Source organism: Adiantum capillus-veneris, chromosome 13, assembly GCF_014529385.1.
Source record: "Adiantum capillus-veneris isolate H3 chromosome 13, ASM1452938v2, whole genome shotgun sequence".
In the NCBI taxonomy this organism is placed as follows: Eukaryota; Viridiplantae; Streptophyta; class Polypodiopsida; order Polypodiales; family Pteridaceae; genus Adiantum; species Adiantum capillus-veneris.
Genome location: NC_140943.1, coordinates 132,781,034 through 132,802,012, shown reverse-complemented (window position 1 = coordinate 132,802,012; position 20,979 = coordinate 132,781,034). Strand labels below are relative to the sequence as shown.

The 20,979-nt window shown below is 45.2% G+C and overlaps 1 protein-coding gene across 2 annotated transcripts in view; it reads right to left on the bottom strand.

The window, feature by feature from the left end:
* The window catches only part of LOC147444897 (chloride channel protein CLC-f-like), an 82,592-nt gene extending 64,226 nt beyond the window's left edge, over positions 1-18,366 (bottom strand). Inside the window, exon 1 of one of the 2 annotated variants that reach the window (XM_086527407.1) lies at positions 17,947-18,366. In XM_086527407.1, coding sequence (XP_086383533.1) covers positions 17,947-18,228 — 282 coding nt within the window. In that variant the 5' untranslated portion in view covers positions 18,229-18,366. The remainder of the gene's footprint in view (positions 1-17,946) is intronic. The other variant, XM_086527408.1, reaches the window with a different exon arrangement.
* Between the last annotated feature and the right edge of the window lie 2,613 nt (positions 18,367-20,979).

Genomic DNA, 20,979 nt, shown 5'->3' with positions numbered 1-20,979 from the left:
TGCATCTAGACTCTTGAGCTCCTTCCAGAACTCAAGATCCTCTGCCTTATCCTTGCACAAAATCCCTGCAACTGTCTTTGCATAGGGGGAGGTGGTGAACTCATCACTGATGAAGACCTGTCGGACCACATTTTGACATTCAGACAGCCTGCGTACAAGAAGAAAGTTGAATGCGAAGCGGGTATCTGAATACTTTAGAAGCACTTTGCCGCCCGACCTCTTGAGGTACTCACTCCGAACCAAGTTGTGATTGTTGATGAAAGTAACCATCTTCACTACATCAGCAATGACTGGAGCAATCCAGTCTAGCTTGCCGATGTCTTTTAGAAGGTTGTTCAAGCAGTGTGCCATGCAAAAGTACACTGTCACATGCGGATAGTGGCCCTCTATGATAGCTGTTGCTGCCCTGTTTGATGCCTCCCCATCTGTGACAAAGGCCACCACGTGTTGCTCACCGATGGTTTCTATGGCCGTTGTCCACTCTGCAGAGAGAACATCGGTGGACTTGCCACTCTCAGTGGCATCATGAGAGTGCACAAAGTACATCTCTCCACTGGAGTATGCGACGAGACCATGGATAGATCTCTTCCTTGTATCGCTCCACCCGTCAGCAATGAGGGAAACGCCATGTTTTGCCCAAAGACGCTGAATGTTGAGGGTTGCTTGCTCCACGATAGCCTTCTCTCGATCGAGCAAAGTGGTTCGGAGAGCCTCTGAAGATGGTGACACATAGCCGGTGCCATACTCTCCTATCCGTTGCACCATGACTTTCCAATACTCCGACCTATTTCGATCAAACATAGAAGAGGTTAGTATCAAAAAAGTGGAAACGACGATAACGGAAGAAATGAGAGAGAAGATTGATGAATCATAAAACAATGAACATACCTCGCTGCGACAAATGGGATATGGTCGTGATAGAAGAATCGGGCCACGGCCGCATCCACCTCTTCCTTCTTCTTTGGGTCCCAAGAGGTGGCAAGGGTCTTTTGGCGACGAATTGGACCTTTTGAAGATGCACCAACACCTACACCGGGTAGAGAGGAAGAAGGGAAAATGAGGGTCTTTGGATCAATACCTTTGCGTGCCGGCTTGGCTTTATGGTTGAATTGCCGATCCTTTTCCTCGAGCTCCTTCCTCTTCTCGATGGTTACGTTGGCACAAAATTTCACCTCATGTCCCGGCACTCGAAGAAAGTGTGCCCTCACTTTGTCATGCCCCCCTTTCCGCGTGTAAGAGCATAGCTTGCATCCCCATGCACGAGAACCTCCCGCCGCCGACAAGGTGCCCTCCGAGGTCACTTCATCCCACCACCACCATTCCTTCGCCTTTTGAGTGTTGCCCGCATGAACGGAGGGGGTTGAACGAGAAGAAGAGGCCATGGATGATGGATTATCCGTGAAAGAGAGAGCTTGATCTTGAACTTTGAGAGAGAGAGAGGGCTTGAGAGAGAGGCTTGCCGCTTGATTCCGTGAGAGCTTGAAAGAGAGCTTGAGCCTTGAGCCTTGAAAGTTGAGGGTTAGAACTTAGAAGTTAGCCCAAGAGAGAGAGAGGTTGAGAGCTTGAGCCTTGAGGCATGCCGCGGCGCCACACTATGGCTTGAGAGTTGAGAGCAAGCTAGGGAGAATGAGCTTGGCTTGAGAGTTGAGAGCAAGGCTCAAGCAAGGGAGAATGGGCCTTGAGGCTTGATGAGTGTGTGAAGAATGGGGGAGGAGGGGGGCATTATATACTTTTTTCATTGCTGAAAATGGCCGTTGGCTGCCCAACAGTCATTTTTTTAAATTTCAAAAACTGCCGTTGGGGCCGTTCCGGTGGTCTCGTTCCAGTGATAGCTTTCAGCCGGAACGCCGTTCCGTTCCGACGCGTTCCAGAAACCTCCAGCCGGCCGAAACGCCGTTCCGGCGTTCCAAGGCCCTAAAATGCCGTTCCCCGGTAACTGTGTTGTCTAGTCCTGTTTTTTTAAAAAGTGACTCTTGCAACAGCAATATACATAATGCATCAAACTTAACAACTTCTAGATTTCCTTGGGTCATGAGTCTCCAAGTACTAGCAAAAGTCTGGTAAGAATCTGGCAAAGCATAAAGGACAATCTGCACAAGGGAAATGTCAGAAATGACTTCGCCTGTAAAAATAAGTTGCTCATTGATATCCTTGACACCAACAAGGAAAGTGTCCATGTCATCTTCCTCATGCATAATCTTCGACTCTAGCTCTTTACGCACTAATGCAATTTTTACCTCATTGTAACTTGCATAAAGACCAGCCAGAATATCCCAGGTCTGTTTTGCACATTTCGTTGAACGAATGTGAGGAGTAACAGTGCACTTCACAGAAACGCAATCAATGCATGAACCTACGCATCTTTTACATCCCAATGAGCTTGCTCAAGCGTAGACAAAACAGCTCTGGCAGCAGCAATCTTGTCACCAAAACCTGCAACATCCTCAACATCGCCTACATCCTCAGAATCAGGACGTACATCAATGCCCTGCACAATGTTCCAAACGCCCTTTGACACAAGGACATGTTGCATCATGTAAGCCCACATACGGTAATTGTCCCCATCCAATCTGTCTTCAGCAGCAAACATCTTGAATACATCTGTGTTGTTGTCAGCCATGGCAAATGCTGCACCTGATGTGAAAACTGCCTGAAAAGAGGAGAAATGAAGCAGGAACAACACGTGCTATATAGCACCACCAATAGAAGACTGTAAGGGACGTGTTATGCAGAAAACGGCACTCAGATATTCTGCACAAAATGACGAAATTACCTGCGCAATACTGCCTGCAATGGAAACGGAGGCCGAAATGAGCCCAAACCAGAAATCTGAGCAGACTAAGCTCTACAACATACGTAATCGGAGAAAGTGAGCAGATGTGTGCTGGAGCTGCTAGCGACTAAGCCCGGGAGGACGCAACTTGCTCTGATACCAATTGTTCGAATTAGGGTTGCAGGAAAACACACACAGCTTGGAGAAGACGAAGGAAGCTCAAGGCACACAATAGACAGTATAATACTTAGTGTGCAATGGAAAGATAAGTTAGCCCTAGAGTAATGGGCATATATACAATGCACAGGGGAAAAAGTGTGTTCATACACATCACTACCACGTGTATATGGTAACACCGGACCTGCCGATCGATGCAACCAAAAATTGAAAAAACCATCGAGCATTGCATCTCCGTAGACTGGCACTGTAAGGTGTAGCGGAATGAATGTTGAACTTTGCTCAAGATGAGTGCTCCGAACTGTGCTCAAGATTCCTTTTACTTATGGAAGGGAGAGCCTTTTGTTCTTAATGAGAGAGTGCAATGGACACAAACAAAGTGAATGGACATTGTGAGTGAAGGTGCATGAGACCGAGAGATAGAGAGAGAAGAGAATACGACACCAAAGATGTTGTCAAACCCCCCTCCAAAGGCCCTAATCTCTATGGCAAGAGCGGTCTACTTATGATTGCACAAATCTCTACAATGCTTGGACTTGACGACGATGAGGACGACGACAAGACTGGCTGAAATCTGAAAATGCTAATGGCTGAAATCTGTAAATCTTTACCTGCTGAATTCTGACTCTACGTCGGTGAGGATGTCGATGGTGACGATGCGACGACGACACGCTTAAACGCAGATGCTGAAATCTGCGTTTTCCGGGCTGAATCTGCAAACTACGCTTGATCTGACCGTGCGGGGAGGATCTGCTGCGGGAAGGTGAGATCTGTGAGGTTTGGGGATTCTTCTGCGGGTTCTAAATGCTGAAAACTGAAAATGCTGATGCTTGTGGGGATTCCGTCGCGAAGATCTACAAAAACATTGAAGTGTCTTGCAGATGCAAAAACGCTAGGGCTGAAAATGGTCTGTAACAAACTTGGACACTCCAAGTCAAGAATCAACCACGACAGCACCAAATAACCACTTCAAAACAATTCACAGATCACAATAGATTTGCACTGGCCCGGCGGAGTTCCGTGCCTAGAGATATTGGCCCCAAAGACTGGCGCCCCTTTCGGTATTTCTTTTTGTATTAATCAATCATCAAAGTACAAGAGAGCGGTTAGGGTTTCACTCTCAGACTCTGCGTCCAGATGCTTTGAGAAGTGAGGCCCTCACCACTAATTTAAAGGTTACAAGGGATGCCCAAAAGCAGAGCCCCAAAAGCTTTAAAAATCAAAAGCATCAATTCTCTCTCTCTCTTAGAGAGTCTTTTCTCTTTTTTTAATAAAAAAAAGCAAAAGCAAAATTCACGTCGCTCATCGTTTTCCAAAAAAAAAAATAATAATAATAATAATCCGCCTCCGCAATTTCCGGAAATTAGGGTTTCTGGCAGAAATTAGGGTTTGCAGGAATTTTAGGGTTTTTGACAGAAATTAGGGTTTCTGCTGTCCGCCACGTCATCACTTTGTGACATACCCCCCTCTTGAAAGCATTGTAATCGACCGCGATTACGCCTGCAAAACCGACAAAAGCCATAAACCGTCTTAGCAGACACTGACTGTTAGTACCTACGTACTAGGAACACACATCTAGCACATGTACAAAAACGACAGTCACATCACACGACATCACAGGACATCACCAGACATCACAGGACATCACATGACATTCAACATTCATTCGGATCTTAGACCATGATTTATCGGCAATGTAGCTAGCAATCACATCTAGGTCCAATCGGGACCTCAACGATGTCCGATTGACTAACCCCTATTGCAACCATGTCTATTCGAGATCAATCAGACCAAAATGCTGCAGTCATTTCGGCTATCAGTTCCTGCACTCACAAGAAGTCAAGAACAAATCAGTATCATAATCAGGAATTCCATTTCATAAAGTCATCCAGCAGAATACTGTCAGCTCTCAGTATCCCTGAAGCTCAAAGAGACATCAGTGACTTTAGTATCAAAATCGAGGCATCTGTTGACAAAGGAGTGGAGTGACTCCCCTCTTGTGCATCCCATTGCACCAGATCTCCGGCCAAGCTGAATTCTGGGTTCCGTTTGGAGTAGACTATGCTAAACCAAAACATCGAGGTAAAGTTTCACAATCCGAGGAGTATCTGCTAGGTCCTCCTCCTCCATCCACTTCGCATCAAATGCAGGAAAATTCTTGAACTTAACCAAGAACCGCCTTCGGACTTTACCCTTCTTCGTATCATTATGTGCCAAAATTTGTTCAGGAACAAGGATCTCCTCGTTTTCTTCCACTTTGGGTTGCTCATCGGGCTCCCCATCATCAAGCACATCACCCTTAACAGGTTTCAAGAGACTCACATGCAATGCATTATGAATCCTCCAAGTATCTGGCAGTTCCAATCGGAAGGAGACATCATTTATCTTTTCAGTAATCTGGAAAGGGCCGTAGTATCGCATACTAAGCTTTGGAAAAAGCCTCTCCTTTCCCTTGTTCTTTCGTAGGCGTGCCTTCTCAAAACGTAAGAGCACCCAATCATCCTCCTTCAATTTCATGTCGCGACGATGGCGATCCGCTGCCTTTTTCTGTCGTTCTTGAGACTCCTGCAAAGTCTTGCGAACCTTGGCAAAAGCCGTATCCAAATCTCGCAAATATTCATCCGCTTCAAATATCTAATCTTTCGTGCTCAGGAAGGATGGAACCTTCGCAGCAGTTTCAACAATCTCACATGGCGTCTTCCCCGTCGAAGAGTGTATCGTGTTATTGTAGGCCAATTCTACCAAAGGTAAGTTCTTTTCCCATTGAGTCTTCTGATGCGAGATACAAGACTTCAACAAATCTAAAATCACTGAATTGGCAATCTCAAATTGCCCGTCAGTCTGCAAGTGGAACGATGACGAGAACTGCAACCGCGTGCCAATGTTCTCCCAAATTGCCTTCCAAAACAAACTCATAAATCTGGGGTCTCTGTCGGAGACAATCGTCTCAGGCGTGCCATGTAATCGGAAAATCATCGTGATCGTTCTGTATTCTCGGGAGATTAAAAAAAAATGAAATCCATTTCAATATTTTCCCAGGGGCGGGTGGGTATGGGTAAAGGCTGTAACAATCCCTGTGCCTTATGCCTGTCAAACTTGACCTTCTGGCATACCAAGCAACTGCGCACAAACTCTTCCACATCCTTCTTCAGTCTGCGCCAAAAGAAATCTCTCTCTACCCCTTTCATGGTGGTAGCAATGCCGCGGTGACCCGTAAAAGGTGGACAGTGGCAATCAGTCATAACCTTTTCCCTCAACGGCTGTGTAACGCACAACATAGTCTTTTTCATCAAGTAGCCTTCCCGAAGGGAGTATCCAACTACTGTCTCCCCATCCCGTATCCGTGTGAAAATATCTGCAAAATCTGTATCTGTGGCACACTGATCGACCATATCCTCGAAGCTCCTATGATGTATCGCGGAAATAGCCAGAACCAACGGTTTCCGAGACAAAGCATCTGCCACCACATTCTTCTGTCCCTGCACATGGACAATCTGGAAGTGGAACTGTGACAAGATGTTCACCCACCGCATCTGCTTTTCCGAAAGCTGCTTCTGTGACAAGAAATTGCGCAAACTCTGATGGTCTGTAAAGACAGTAAAATCCGCTTCGAGTAGGTAATGCCGCCACTGAGTAAGAGCATGGATAACCGCCAAAAGCTCTTTCTCATAAATCTGTGCTGTCATCTCCGGCCTAGAGAACAAACGACTCTCGTAAGCTATGACATGGCCTTCTTGCATCAAGACCGCACCCAGACTACGACCACAAGCATCACAAAATACTTCAAATGACTTCTACAAGTCCGGCAAAGTCAAATCTGGTCCCGTAGTCAATTTCTCTTTCAATGTCCGAAAGGCAGTCACCTCTGTGGGTCCCCACGAAAAAGGTACTCCTTTCTGTGTCAAGGTATGCAAAGGGAAAGCAACCTCTGCAAACTTTCGTATGAACCGCCTGTAGTACGAACACAGTCCCAAGAAGCTTCTAACTTCATGGACATTCCTCAAATCGGGCCAATCACGGATAGTCTCTATCTTGGCCGGGTCCATTCGCACTCCTGCTGCTGACACAATGTGTCCCAAAAAGTGTATCTCTAGTAGGAAAAATTCACTTTTCTTTGCATTAATCACTAACGTGTGATCTCGTAATGCCTGAAAGACTTGAAGCAGATGATCTCTGTGTTCTGCCTCATTCTTGGAGAAAACAATGATGTCGTCAAAGAAAGTACCAACAAATAGCCTGTACTCTCGAAAAATCTTGTCCATCATCTGGTTAAATGTCGCAGGAGCATTGGTTAAGCCAAAAGGCATCACCAAAAACTCAAATAACCCAAAAGTCGTCCGAAAAGCTGTCTTGTAGACATCTCCTGGTGCTATCTTGATCTGATGATATCCACTCTTCAAGTCAATCCTGCTAAAGCACGAGGATCCCTGTAACCTGTCGAGTATATCATCGATCCTAGGAATCGGAAATCTGTTCTTGATGGTGATTTCATTGAGAGTGCTATAATCGATGCACATTCTCCAAGATCCGTCTTTCTTCAAAACCAACAACACTGGAGAGCAATACGGTGAAGTACTAGGCTGGACAAGACCCTTTTCCAAGAGGTCTTTCACTGAGTTCATAATCCTTTCGTTCTGTACTCGGCTCACACGATAAGGTGGCCGATTCGGTGGCGTGCTTCCAGATATCAGATCAATGGTATGATCTTCAAGCCCTCTCAAAAGCAATCGGCATGAGCGTGGAGAAAAAAAAATATTGGCGTTCTTTTCTTCAGGTCAAAACATATTCAACCTTTATCCATCGTTCAGTTCTCCCAAAAGAATGAGTAAGAAAACTGAAGTTCATCAAGTACAATCTCTAAGCCCTTCATTTATCAAAGTCGCTTTCTCGGCCCGGTAGTCAACCACGGCGTAGTTCTTGTGGTACCAAGGGATCCCGAGTAGAACGTCACTCACGTGCCCTGAACACCCCTGTCATTGCAAACAAAGTTTGCCAATGCTCGGTGTAATGGCAACATCCCATCCGGGTGCCAGTCGAACTACCTCCGCCTGTGGCGTCAGTCTGTCGGGCGTAGTTCCAAATCGAGCCGCCAATTCCAAGTGAAAAGAAGTTGGCCTTGGCTCCTTCAAAAGAGCTTCCTGATCCTTCACTTTGCCCCAAAAAAAAAAAAGCGGCAAAGTTTGTACTTTCATTCATTTGATTCGGTGCAAGTCCCACGCCATGTGGTACCAGTTCTGCTTTTCTATCTGCCTTTTCTACCACATTCCTCAGCTGCTCTCGAACTCTCAGACCTGTCGTCGTCTTTATCATTCTGTTCTTTCTGTGCCTTATCAGGGCACTTCGCGGAAATATGTCCATGTTCCCCGCATCCAAAGCACTTCCCCTCTCTGATGAAGCGAGCTCTCTCCTTAGGAGTAAGCTTGGGTCGTGCATCCTTTTTTTTTTTCTCTGGATTGCTCTTTTTCATTCTACTTTCATTCTCAGAAGTCTGTTTGGCTCGTTGTGTCATGGCCTCATCTGTGGGGTAGGTCAGACTGCCAGAGTGAATGGCAAAGCCCCGCTTCGCATGACTCATCAACTCCTAAATAGAAGCTGACTTGTGTTCCAAGCAGTGATCTCGGATCTCTGTAGGTAGACCCAAGGTAAACCGCTCAATTTGTTCTCTGAACGAGATCTTCTTGAATGAAGAGGCGGGTAGAAAAGAGCTCCAGAATCTTTCACAATAAGAATTCACTGTATCGCTCTTGGTCATCCGAAGATGGTTCCAAGCAGCTCGTATATCTCGCTCAAACTCTTGAGTCAACCAAGAAGAAATAAAAAGCCTCTTGAATTTCAGCCATGTAACTGGCACAGTCTTGCTTAATAGAAGCGTGGACCACCAAGTGCGAGCATTCCCCTTAAAGTAAGAGGCAGCTCTCCGAATCTTGGAGTGCTCTGAATAGCGTCCTCCCGCGAAAGCGATGTCAACCTGCTGTATAAAAGACAAAGCCTTCGAAGCATCTGAGTATCCTGAAAAGTATCAAACTTGATCGAGTGGCCACCTTCCTTAAACTCTCGGACTTTCTTGCTTTTATCTTCGAGAAAGTCATACTGGTTGGCTTTGTAAAAATTCTTCTTGTTCGCATAAAACTTTCCGTCATCGGAATCTGAGCTGTCTGTAGACGAGTCCTCAGTAGAACTGTCAGTCTCTGGGCGAGATGTAGCCTTCTTTGCCTTTTTCTTGCCCTTTCCGAAGCTTTGTGTCTTGCTTCACTTTTTGCTTTTTCTGTCTTCTTCGCTCTAATCCGAGGAGCTAGAAGAACTGTCAGAAGCAGAAGAAGAAGAACTGGGTACTCCTTCAAATCGAACACACTTCTTCCGTTTCTTTGCTTTGTCGAATGTCGACTGACGACCCAAATATCCCGGGAAGTCAGTACCTTTGTTCTGCTTTTTGCCGTGCTTTTTGCCTTTCTTTTGCACGTCGAAAAGCTGAGCAATCCGTGCATCAACCACGTTCTCCAGTTCCTTCTCCGTATATTTCTTGGAGGCAGAAGGTTTCTTGAGAGCGGGTTTCGGGAGTGATGTGGTGGTTCTCTGCCACTCCATCTGTACCTCTTTCAAAGATGTCTGGTTCATATATTTTGCCATCTTCGGGTCCTAGGCAAAATTGAGCATCATCTTTGTTGCATCGCCGATCAACTAACGACGCTCCATCTCTCTTTGCTCCGCCTGAGCAGGCCGAGGCAGGCCATACTCTCTGTCTGAATCTTCGTTGTGATCCCAGCCCGCATCTCCAGATGCAGAGGGAGTCGACTGATCATTGCCTGAAGCCATAGGTGCCGCGGAAAAAAAAAATTCGGGGATCGGATTTCCCGTAGAAGAGAAATCGGCCGTGCTCTGATACCACTGTAACAAACTTGGACACTCCAAGTCAAGAATCAACCGCGACAGCACCAAATAACCACTTCAAAACAATTCACAGATCACAATAGATTTGCACTGGCCCGGCGGAGTTCCGTGCCTAGAGATATTGGCCCCAAAGACTGGCGCCCCTTTCGGTATTTCTTTTTGTATTAATCAATCATCAAAGTACAAGAGAGCGGTTAGGGTTTCACTCTCAGACTCTGCGTCCAGATGCTCTGAGAAGTGAGGCCCTCACCACTAATTTAAAGGTTACAAGGGATGCCCAAAAGCAGAGCCCCAAAAGCTTTAAAAATCAAAAGCATCAATTCTCTCTCTCTCTTAGAGAGTCTTTTCTCTTTTTTTAATAAAAAAAAGCAAAAGCAAAATTCGCGTCGCTCATCGTTTTCCAAAAAAATAATTATTATTATTATTATTATTATTATTATTATTATCCGCCTCCGCAATTTCCGGAAATTAGGGTTTCTGGCAGAAATTAGGGTTTGCAGGAATTTTAGGGTTTTTGACAGAAATTAGGGTTTCTGCTGTCCACCACGTCATCACTTTGTGACAGTCTTGCTGTGAAGAATCTGCTAAAGCTGGGGCTTCTGCTTGGTCTGCTGTCGCCAAGGATATGCAAGAGCAAAAACGCTGGCTGATCTGGTCCAAAAACGCAAGCTTTTTGCTGTGAAGCAAAAACGCTAGGGCATCTAGAGGTTCTGCTGAGAAGTTGCCGGTTGAGCGAGTGCTCCTGCTGCCTCTTCTGCCATAAAGTGCTAGCGCTAGGTTTCTACTTATACAAACTTAGAAAATTTGCCCTACCTACTTTCCAACAAAAGTCACTTAAAAATAATAAGTGAAAAATGTAAAAAATAGGGAAAATAGGTCTATGCATTGTAAAAATGCTATTGATGGGTTCTAATTGTAATCTGATGATCATGTTATGTGCAACCAGAGGATATGCATCTATTCTAAGTGTCTGGTCATGCACGGTCTGCGAACAGACTCACAAAAGTGCCATATCACTTCCTATTCTAGACTGACTTGACTGAACTGAACCCTAGTCATATTGTAGCTTGTCCACGGACACATAGGGTTGGATGTGTCACGTGACATCCCCTCCTTTTCAAAGTGAGGTACTGGTACCGAACTGTATGGCGTCAAGGGGGATCGCCAACAGGGTCTAGAATCCTGTGAAGGACTCTTCACCAGCCCACTCTGATACGCGGGTCATGCTGTACTTGAACTTCATAAAGGTCTGCAACGCTTGCTTCTCTCGGCCGCGCCGAAAGCGACACAGAGGCTTCTGTAGCTCCTTCAATGCTTCAACTTCGTCTACAGTCATGCTTCTTCCTTCTTCAAGAATCTCCATGGCTGAAAATTCCTGAAACCACTTCCAACACAAAAACATGAACATACCCATTCCATGTAAAGTGAATGGAAAAAATCTCGTCTTTTCCAAAGACAGTGCAGGTAATGTAGATGAACAAATAGACGGAGTGCCAACCCGTTCACCATACACACACAAACAATGAGATCGAATCTTGTGTTTCTGATCTAAATCAATCAACTGTGGCAATTCACAATGGAAATGCCCATGCTTGGTGCTCAATCTTTCTTGTGCTCCTTCTACAATTGTGTCGTGCCAAGGAAGAGACATGGAATGTGACTTCCTTAAATGCATACTTTTCAGCTTTTCATGAATAATCCACATACATCCGTGCTCATTCATGAGTGAAACGTACTCAACGGACAATATGTCATGCCTAAGAAAAGGGATCACATAAAGACGCTAACTAGAATACAGGAAACGATCACGAATGAAACACTCGAACAATGCATCTTGATGAATCATTCGAACACATAGTACTTCATGTAAGGGTTCTTTGGACCTAGGCTCGAGAGCCAAGATCAGTTCGTCGTGTTTGATCGAATCTGCCTGGGGGGGGGGGGGGGGGGTGCTATGGACCTCGACTCGAAAGCCAAGATCGATTCTTCGTGATCCATCAAATCTACAACGAGGTTAGCTTCGCTAGAAAAAGCATCAACTAACACATCATCCTTGTGAACAATCACATCATCTTCATGCAAATCATCATGCTCGTGAGAAATCACATCTTGATCATCATGCAAATCATCATGCTTGTCATTCAAATCATCATGCTTATCATTATCATTCAATTCATCATGCTTAGCATAATCATGCAATTCCTGTGTATCATGCTTTGGAGAAGACGAAACCGAGAGAGTCTCTCCTTCTCCTGAATCCGTTCAGTCTTCGCCTGCACATTAGAAATGAGAGAGGAAGAATGAACAACATTCTTGCGATCCAATTCTTTTTTTTTTTGCATACTTGCGATAAAATTCTTTGGCCTCCAAGCGTAATTGCTCGCGCTCACGCTCCATGGCTGCCATTCTTGCTTCATGCCACGTTGTCATCATGTCCATCATCGTCTTGCACCAAGCCTCCATAGGATCTGGTGCTATCCTTGGCGTAGATGGGAGGAAGGAGGGTCGGAAAAACCTCCTGGTGGGGAAAATTCTTCTTCGCCACTCCCATGCTCACCACCTCCAAGCGAAGTATCCATTCCGCTTTGGGTGATGATTATCCACTAAAGTCTTGGGTTCTTAAGTTCACAAAGGACTTGGGTTCTTGGGGGTCTTGCTTCTTGGGGTTCTTGAGTTCTTGAGGTTCTTGCGGGTCTTGGGTTCTTGGGTTCTTCTTTTGCTTGCAATCTGTGTTAGAGAAGGATCTCCTCTTCACCCGAGCTCCTCTTTCCTACGGGGCGCACCCCTTGGCGGCCTTGCGCTCACACCAAGATTGCTTTTTCCCACCTCACGTCGATTGGCCGGCCGCTAAGTGCACGGTCCGCTCTCAATGAGTGAAAAGAGAAACAAGGGGAGGCTGGACAAGCCCTTCTTTCTTGGGTTTCCTGTCACTCTTCAAAAACACGATTAGGAATCGACACGCCCAAGAGGACTTGGGTTACCTGCGACCGCAACAAGCAAAAAAAATTATGTGGTTCTGTCCTTGAGTGATACAGAACACTGCCAAAGCTCTGATACCAACGTAAGGTGCAGCGGAATGAATGTTGAACTTTGCTCAGTGCTCCGAACTGTGCTCAAGGTTCCTTTTACTTATGGTAGGGAGAGCCTTCAGTTCTTAATGAGAGAGTGCAATGGACACAAACAAAGTGAATGGACACTGTGAGTGAAGGTGCATGAGACCGAGAGATAGAGAGAGAAGAGAATACGACACCAACGATGTTGTCAAACCCTCCTCCGAAGGCCCCACTCTCTATGGCGAGAGTGGTCTACTTATGATTGCACAAATCTCTACAATGCTTGGACTTGCCGACGATGTCGACGACGATGAGGACGACGACGAGACGGGCTGAAATCTGAAAATGCTAATGGCTGAAATCTGTAAATCTTTATCTGCTGAATTCTGACTCTACGTCGGTGAGGATGTCGATGGTGATGATGCGACGACGACACGCTGAAAACGCAGATGCTGAAATCTGCATTTTCCGGGCTGAATCTGCAAACTACGCTGGATCTGACCGTGCGGGGAGGATCTATTGCGGGAAGGTGAGATCTGCGAGGTTTGGGGGTTCTTCTGCGGGTTCTAAATGCTGAAAACTGAAAACGCTGATGCTTGTGGGGATTCCGTCGCGAAGATCTGCAAAAACGTTGAAGTATCTTGCAGATGCAAAAACACTAGAGCTGAAAATGGTCTTGCTGTGGAGAATCTGCTAACGTTGGGGCTTTTGCTTGGTCTGTTGTCGCCAGGGATCTGCAAGAGCAAAAACGCTGGCTGATCTGGTCCAAAAACGCAAGCTTTCTGCTGTGAAGCAAAAACGCTAGGGCATCTAGAGGTTCTGCTGAGAAGTTGCCTTTTGAGCGAGTGCTCCTGCTGCCTCTTCTGCCAGAAAGTGCTAGCGCTAGGTTTCTACTTATACAAACTTAGAAAATTTGCCCTACCTGCTTTCCAACAAAAGTCACTTAAAAATAATAAGTGAAAAATGTCAAAAATAGAGAAAATAGGTCTATGCACTGTAAAAATGCTATTGATGGGTTCCGACTGTAATCTAATGATCATGCTATGTGCAACCAGAGGATATGCATCTATTCTAAGTGTCTGGTCATGCATGGTCTGCGAACAGACTCACAAAAGTGCCATATCACTTCCTATTCTAGACTGACTTGACTGAACCGAACCCTGGTCATGCTGTAGCTTGTCCACGGACACATAGGGTTGGATGTGTCACGTGACAGGCACCAACTTCATCTTGCAATCTTCTTGATTCGGACTCCGTTTGACGAGCCGTCGATTCCTGGTGACTTCACATAGTGCATACTACCCCTCGGAACCTGAACGAGGCACCAAAAACATCGGATGGCGCATTTATCGATGTAGTCAAGTGGGCTCATAACTGGCCCCTGGCAAACTTTCAATTGATCGTATCTTGCAATTCATAGCTCCATTTGATGAGCTGTCTGGACCAGCTAACTCAGCACTTCAAGCTCTACATCCCCGAGCATCAACTCAACACTTTAGACACCTAGACCTGCTATCCCAATTGGCCCTTTCTGGAGCCCTTTTGGCCTACAAAACCACATTAGCCATACATTTCCAATGCCACCTGCATGCCCATGGTCTTTATACCTGCTTTAGCACCTTGCCTTGCACCTGCTGACATCCATAGCACTACACAGCACATCTTTCAGCATCGACCAACTTTGGTCGCACCATCATTGCCCACCCCCCTGTTGAACATTTATGTTCAATCAAAAACAGACTTATGGGCCCTGAAAATGCAACACCTTGCTAGCATTCAACCAAACTCGAAAAAGGAATAACCATATGTACAATATATAGAAAGCTGCATCCATCCCATGTCATTCTTAGGCGGGTTGCCCAACCCCCTGCATCATGGCAAACATCCACTTGGCACACTTCCTTTTAGCATATTTGATTGTTAGGGACACCTCGACAACATTTCCATTCTCTCACTCTCACACTGCACATAAACCGCCTCTCTGAGCTCTGGCGGAATGTCACGGCGCCATGACAACCCCTCTAGGTCCTCCTCCCTTCAAACAAAACTTTGGCCCGTGAAGGAACCGCGTGAGAAAAATATCCACAACTGCCACGTCATCACCGAGTACACCATGGCATCAACGGCGACAGACGACACCAACAGGTCACAACAAGCAGCGTCACCATCAAATGCCCAACAGAACCGCCAGCTCACGCCCGGAGCGCCCACGCGAAGGGGACAATAGCGTCCACCATAGCCAGGGTCAAGAGAAGCTCCTCTCTCCACGCTTTGATGCCAATGTGAGGTGCCCACACTATATATATAGTGTGGCACTCCCTTCCCTCCCACTGCATATGGGTTAAGCCCTCTAGACACGTGGCACTTCCAAATGGTTTGATCCCCAAGGCCTCCAAAGTTATCTAGAAAACCCATCAAAAAAGTTCATCTTTTTGCCCCATTTCCCCTTCTTGCCATTTACTGCTCAAAACCCCAATCACCGAGCCGTAAGGCCATGCCAGTAGACCCGGTCCCCGGCTATAGTTCACACAGATCTCGCCGCATTTTGATCTTCCCGGACTCGCCAACCGATGCGACCATAAATTGGAAAAACCATATGGCATTGCACCTCTGTAGATTGGCACTAGCTTCATCTTGCAATATCTTCTTGATCCGGACTCTATTTGACGAGCCGTCGATTCCTGACTTCACATAGTGCATACTACCCCACAGAACTTGGACGAGGCAAAAAAAAAATCGGATGATGCGTTTACCGATGCAGTCAAGTGGGGTCATAACTGGCCCCTGGCAAAATTTCAACTGATCATATCTTGCACTTCATAGCTCCATTTGATGAGCGGTCTGGACTAACGAACTTGACACTTCAAGCTCTACATCCCCGAGCATCAACTTAGCACTTCAGACACCTGGACTTGCTTTCGCAATTGGCCCTTTTGGCCTACAAAACCACATTAGCCATACATTTCCGCTGCCACCTGCATGCCCATGGTCTTTATACTTTAGCACCTTGCCTTGCACCTGCTGACAACGCTCACCTCTTCGTTGCAGCCCGGTACTTCCGTAGCCCATTGAACCTCTTCTTGCCCATTCCTCACCACATCGAATGCTCCCCCTTGTTGTCCATCATCGGCAACATCATCATCTACATTTTCAGCCCTGCTTTACGGGACAGATCGGCTGCGTTTTAGCAACCAACTTTCAGCCTTTGATTCCTCTCACATTGGGAGCACAAATCAGCCAATCTACACCTTGGTGGCCATCAGCAAAGGTGCATCAAATCAGCCCTAAAGGTGCTTCCTTTTGAAGAGTTACCACGGCAACATTCCCCATTCGAGTCAGTAGAGTCTACACTTGAGGTATTGCATGTGTGTACATTCCATTTACGCAATCAAAAGCAAATACCACATCGGCAACGGTGTGGGGGGGCCTTGAGAGAGTTGGTTGGGACCCCATCGGGTGTCTCTCTCTCTCTCTCTCTCTCTCTCTCTCTCTCTCTCTCTCTCTCTCTCTCTCTCTCTCTCTCTCTCTCTCTCTCTCTACACATCTCTACCTCTCAATCTCTCATGCTAAGTAGCACACACTAACGCAAGAAAAGAAGTAAAGATTTGTGGAAGTGTAAAGTCTAGATCTTGTCACCATTTCAATTCTTGACATTGGTTTTTGTCTTGTTGCTATTGCTTTTCTTATGTGCCTTCTACTTCCCTTTTGAAGTAAAACCAGTCACAATTTTGGAGCCCGACTTCCTTAACACGTTGAGCCACTACTACTAATTCAATACTATTGGGACTATCTCCACCCATGTGATCGTATTCAAATTTCAACTACCTACCAATGATCATTAGCGAAGAATAAGAGTTGGTATAGCGGAGAGGCAAACTCGACCAAAAGCTAAATGGCTATGTCCTCCGACTTGATCTTCTTCCCCATGTGAAGTATGACCTCATGCACCTTGTTGATGAGTTCCCTCATGGTTGTCTGCTTGGCATCTAGGGTCCTGAACTACACCTGCAAAGCAATCCACTTCATCGGAGATACTCGCTCATATAGGGAAGCAAGTTTCGAATCATCTTCATATCCTTCATTACCCTAATATGACTAATAGTTGATGACGTACTATTGAGGATAAGGACTGAATCAAAGCATTGACATGCCTCCACAAACTTCGCTCCCGTTGGATCCTTTGGCTTCTTGAACAAAGCCTCCAAGCTTGTACGTCAAAGACCGCAATCATCATTGCAGATAACCGCCCACTAGAAAAACATCATTAGCTTCTTATAGGCTGGTCACAACGCTCTCAAGCATTACCAGCAAGCTTACACATGGGCCCCTCCAAGCTGCCCCAAACGGATTGTGCTGCTGCCTTCAAGCTATCTGTTGTACTGCCCTAGCTGGAGGCTTTGCTTAATGCAACTACCCCAACTTCCCTAACTCCATCTGGTGGGTTGTCTAGAATCAGACCACTCAGATAGTCCCACTTGGCACTGAAATGCACAAGTTCTCTATGCAATAAAGAATCAAATACCACTCTAGAAAAAGGGTGAGGGCCCTTGAGAGTGTTGGTTCATCGTAACACTGACCTCCTATCTGTCTCTATATACCCATAAAGGCATGAAACATTTATTAAAGCGATGCAACCGAGTAACACTGGTTGTGATAAACTAAACTTGTATCACGTCTTATATTGTCCGCTGCGCGTAACACTAGAATCAAACTTTCAGCTATCACAATAATCATATGCCAAGACCATTTCCTCTTAATGTGCTTTCAGCGTACCAAGGAGACTACTCTCACACAAAGAACAAGGCTGTAGACCCTTCTGAATTATGGACAATAGATTGTAATAATATCAGGTGAGTGTGCTGCCAAGGAGACATTCCGCAATTTCTAGATGTGTCATCTTCCTGTCTATTGGACAAATGGAGTGCTTCTTAACCAATCCTCTCTCTCTCTCTCTCTCTCTCTCTCTCTCTCTCTCTCTCTCACACACACACACACACACACACACACATTCACACACACACACACACAACATGTAACCTATGCAAATTCACTCACCCCTTTATTGAACGTGACAACAAACAGGCCAGTGGTGAGGCCCAGAAGGCATCCAATGAGAAGTAATGCCCATTCAGGCTGTACTTTCTCGGTGACTCTGTGACTGACATTGCTGATGGAGGACCTGCGCAGCAATGGGGGTTTCCTTATGGATCGTCTTCGATCAAGATCTCGGGCTTCTTTCGGGCGCCCACGTTGCTGAGCTTCCAGATCTGAATCCGATCCCGAAGACCCAGAACGTAGCAGAGACCTCTGATCGCCATGATCCTGCTGAATCCTCATTCTGCATTTGCCAAAAAATTTAAACCATCTCCTCCTTCTTGCCCAGCGTTGTTACATTGAGCATTGTTACATTGTCGCACTGCTCCTGTTTCGACGCACAAAATTTTTCTACTTTTTTTTGGGGGAACTTCGAATAACCATCGTAAATTTGCGATTGGAGCGCGTGTCCTGATATTTGCAAGGACCTTTTTGGCAGCGCTGCTTTTTGGTTGGCAAATTTTGCAACAAGTTGCAAACCCATGTGAGGTGAGAAGCCACTTTTTTTTGGGGGGGTGTGCGCCAAGCTCAAAGCTAAGGCCTATGTCACATTGGGGCGGACGTTCGCCTCCTTCTTGGAAGTGTGGGCGTCTGCATCATGTCACACTTGGAATTATTCAAAAAGCTGTCGACGATAGTCGTCAAATGGGTTTAAGCGAAATGGTGAAGCGCCCATCATCCCTACTGCTTGCCAGAGCTCAAAGCATGTTATCTGACTTCGCGCGCTTGTGCTCGTCCCAATGTGACATAGGCCTAATAGGTGTGATGGAACCTTGTACCATGCCACAACATGGATATAACCCAAGAAAAAGTGGTTCACACCGGCCGGTACGCCAATCTCCACCCATCGCCACCTTCAATGACAAATTGTGGATATACGAGAAGAAGCAACCCCCCCCCCCCCACCCCCCCCAAAAAAAAAAAAAAAAAAAACTTTTACCCCTTCACTTTCGATTAAATTAGATGTTTTGTAAGGACTTTTCACTTTTGATTACAATAAATGTTTTATAAAGTTTTACTTTGAAGAGAACCTATGTGTGAACAGTGTTCGGAAAAATGTGTCTCAACTTAATATCGTGCCGTTTTCAATTTTGAAAATGCCGGTTGAGAGCAATGGGAAAAGGAGAAATTCCACGTCAAAATAGAGAAAAATAGTGTAAAAATCCAAAAAAATAGCCTAATTTTCTAAAATTTCCTCTTGGCAAATTCAAGGAAAGGAAGTTTGATGTTTGGAAAAATGATTTTTCCCGAACACTGTGTATGAACGTGGAGATCCTCTCCTTCCTTTAAAATTTCAAGCTCCATAAAGAAGTAGTAGAGAAGACAAGCAGCCAGGAAAGTACTCTAATGTATTAAGGGAGTACACATATTCAAGGAAAGTACTCTAATGTATTAAGGGAGAACACATGCACAAAAGGCCACTTCTCTCCATTGTGGCAACAACACTCATATGTGAACATAAGGTGGTATGCTATGTGCAACCCGTTGTGAATAACATCTTCAGGGCTCGTCTTAGTTGACGTGTGAGTAGTGAGTTTAATATGACTGGAAGAAAGAGAAAGTATGTAGTTCATGCCAACCCATCATTTCATGGCTATGTGGTAGCCATGTGGTGCAGTGTAAAGCAGGTCATTAAACGTCAAGGCTCCAAGCTGCAAAAAAGTGCCAACCATGTATATCTAGTGCCTTCTGCCCATAAGCAACAATAAAAGACCCTTATTTCTAGACTTTCATTGAGTGCTTTGCTACCCCTATGCATGGGTCCTTTGCCAACATAGCACCTTGGTATTTTGTTGTTTCTTCCTTTAGTGAGCCATTCTTCAAGTAAGAGTTGATGACGTCTCTCTGCAGGAGGTTATGCAAATGAACAAATATTAGACAATATGCAACCCATTTTTATAAAGGGACTCAAAAGGAAGAGATTATGGAGGAAAAAGGCATATAATTGAAATTTGGTAGCCCTCCAGTCCTTTGAGAAGGATCGCATCCTTTTACAAACCCCTTTGAATCCGTAGTTAGCATTGCCCATAAGAGGAGCCTGAAAAATGAATAGCTCTAGCTCCTTGATGAGCATACATGACAACTACTTGGACTTCTAGTCATAAAGAAGAATCCTTACCCACTTTGTACAGATGGTTACCCATTGCTTTACACTTTGGAGTGGTGTGCCTTGTGTTAACCTTTCATGTGGTTAGATGACTAGAGAGATTTCTACGTACATATTTAGGCACCTCCATTATATAACATGAGTTTATTCATGACTTTGGGCTCTGCAAGTTGCATTCGTAATAGTGATGCATGTAAGTACAACATCCTCTTTCATTGTTGGTCAAAAATAGCCTTCCCGTTTCATCAATCATACCATTTGGTCTTAACTTGGTGTTGACCACAATGCAATAAATGTGATTCTTGCAAGATAGAGACATGATCATCAAGCCATACTATCCCCTTTAGCACAAAATCATGATCCTAGTTTTAGACGTGTCTGATAAACTTATTACATTGGTGGGAAAAATCTACTAACGATTACCTTTTGATACCCATCTGAAAGATAATTAATCCTTAGCTCCATTCAAGTCTTCCCACTTGTGCTTAATAATAAGTTATTTGCATGATGATATTCAGTGCCTCTTCTAACTGCTATTTCAAGTCAAGTTCTAGGGGTACAAACCACCTAATTATTAAGCTTGGCATGCGAGGAGTGGCGTGCGAGGTGTGTTAACTAGACAGAGTTGTGCTTGACGAATCACAAGGAAAATAGATTTGTTTCTCAAACGACAAACTAAATGTTGAAACTTTTTTACTACATAGATCATGGACAACCATTATCTACTCCTTGTCATATGATTCTTTTTGTCTTTCTTTATTTGTTGGCTTGCTTATCTCTCCTCATTTGTCATATGATTCTATTTGACTTTCTTTAGTTGTTGGCTTGCATAAGAAATCAACAAATTCAAATGTTTTTCCCCTTGCTGTGTTAAAATATTGTCTACA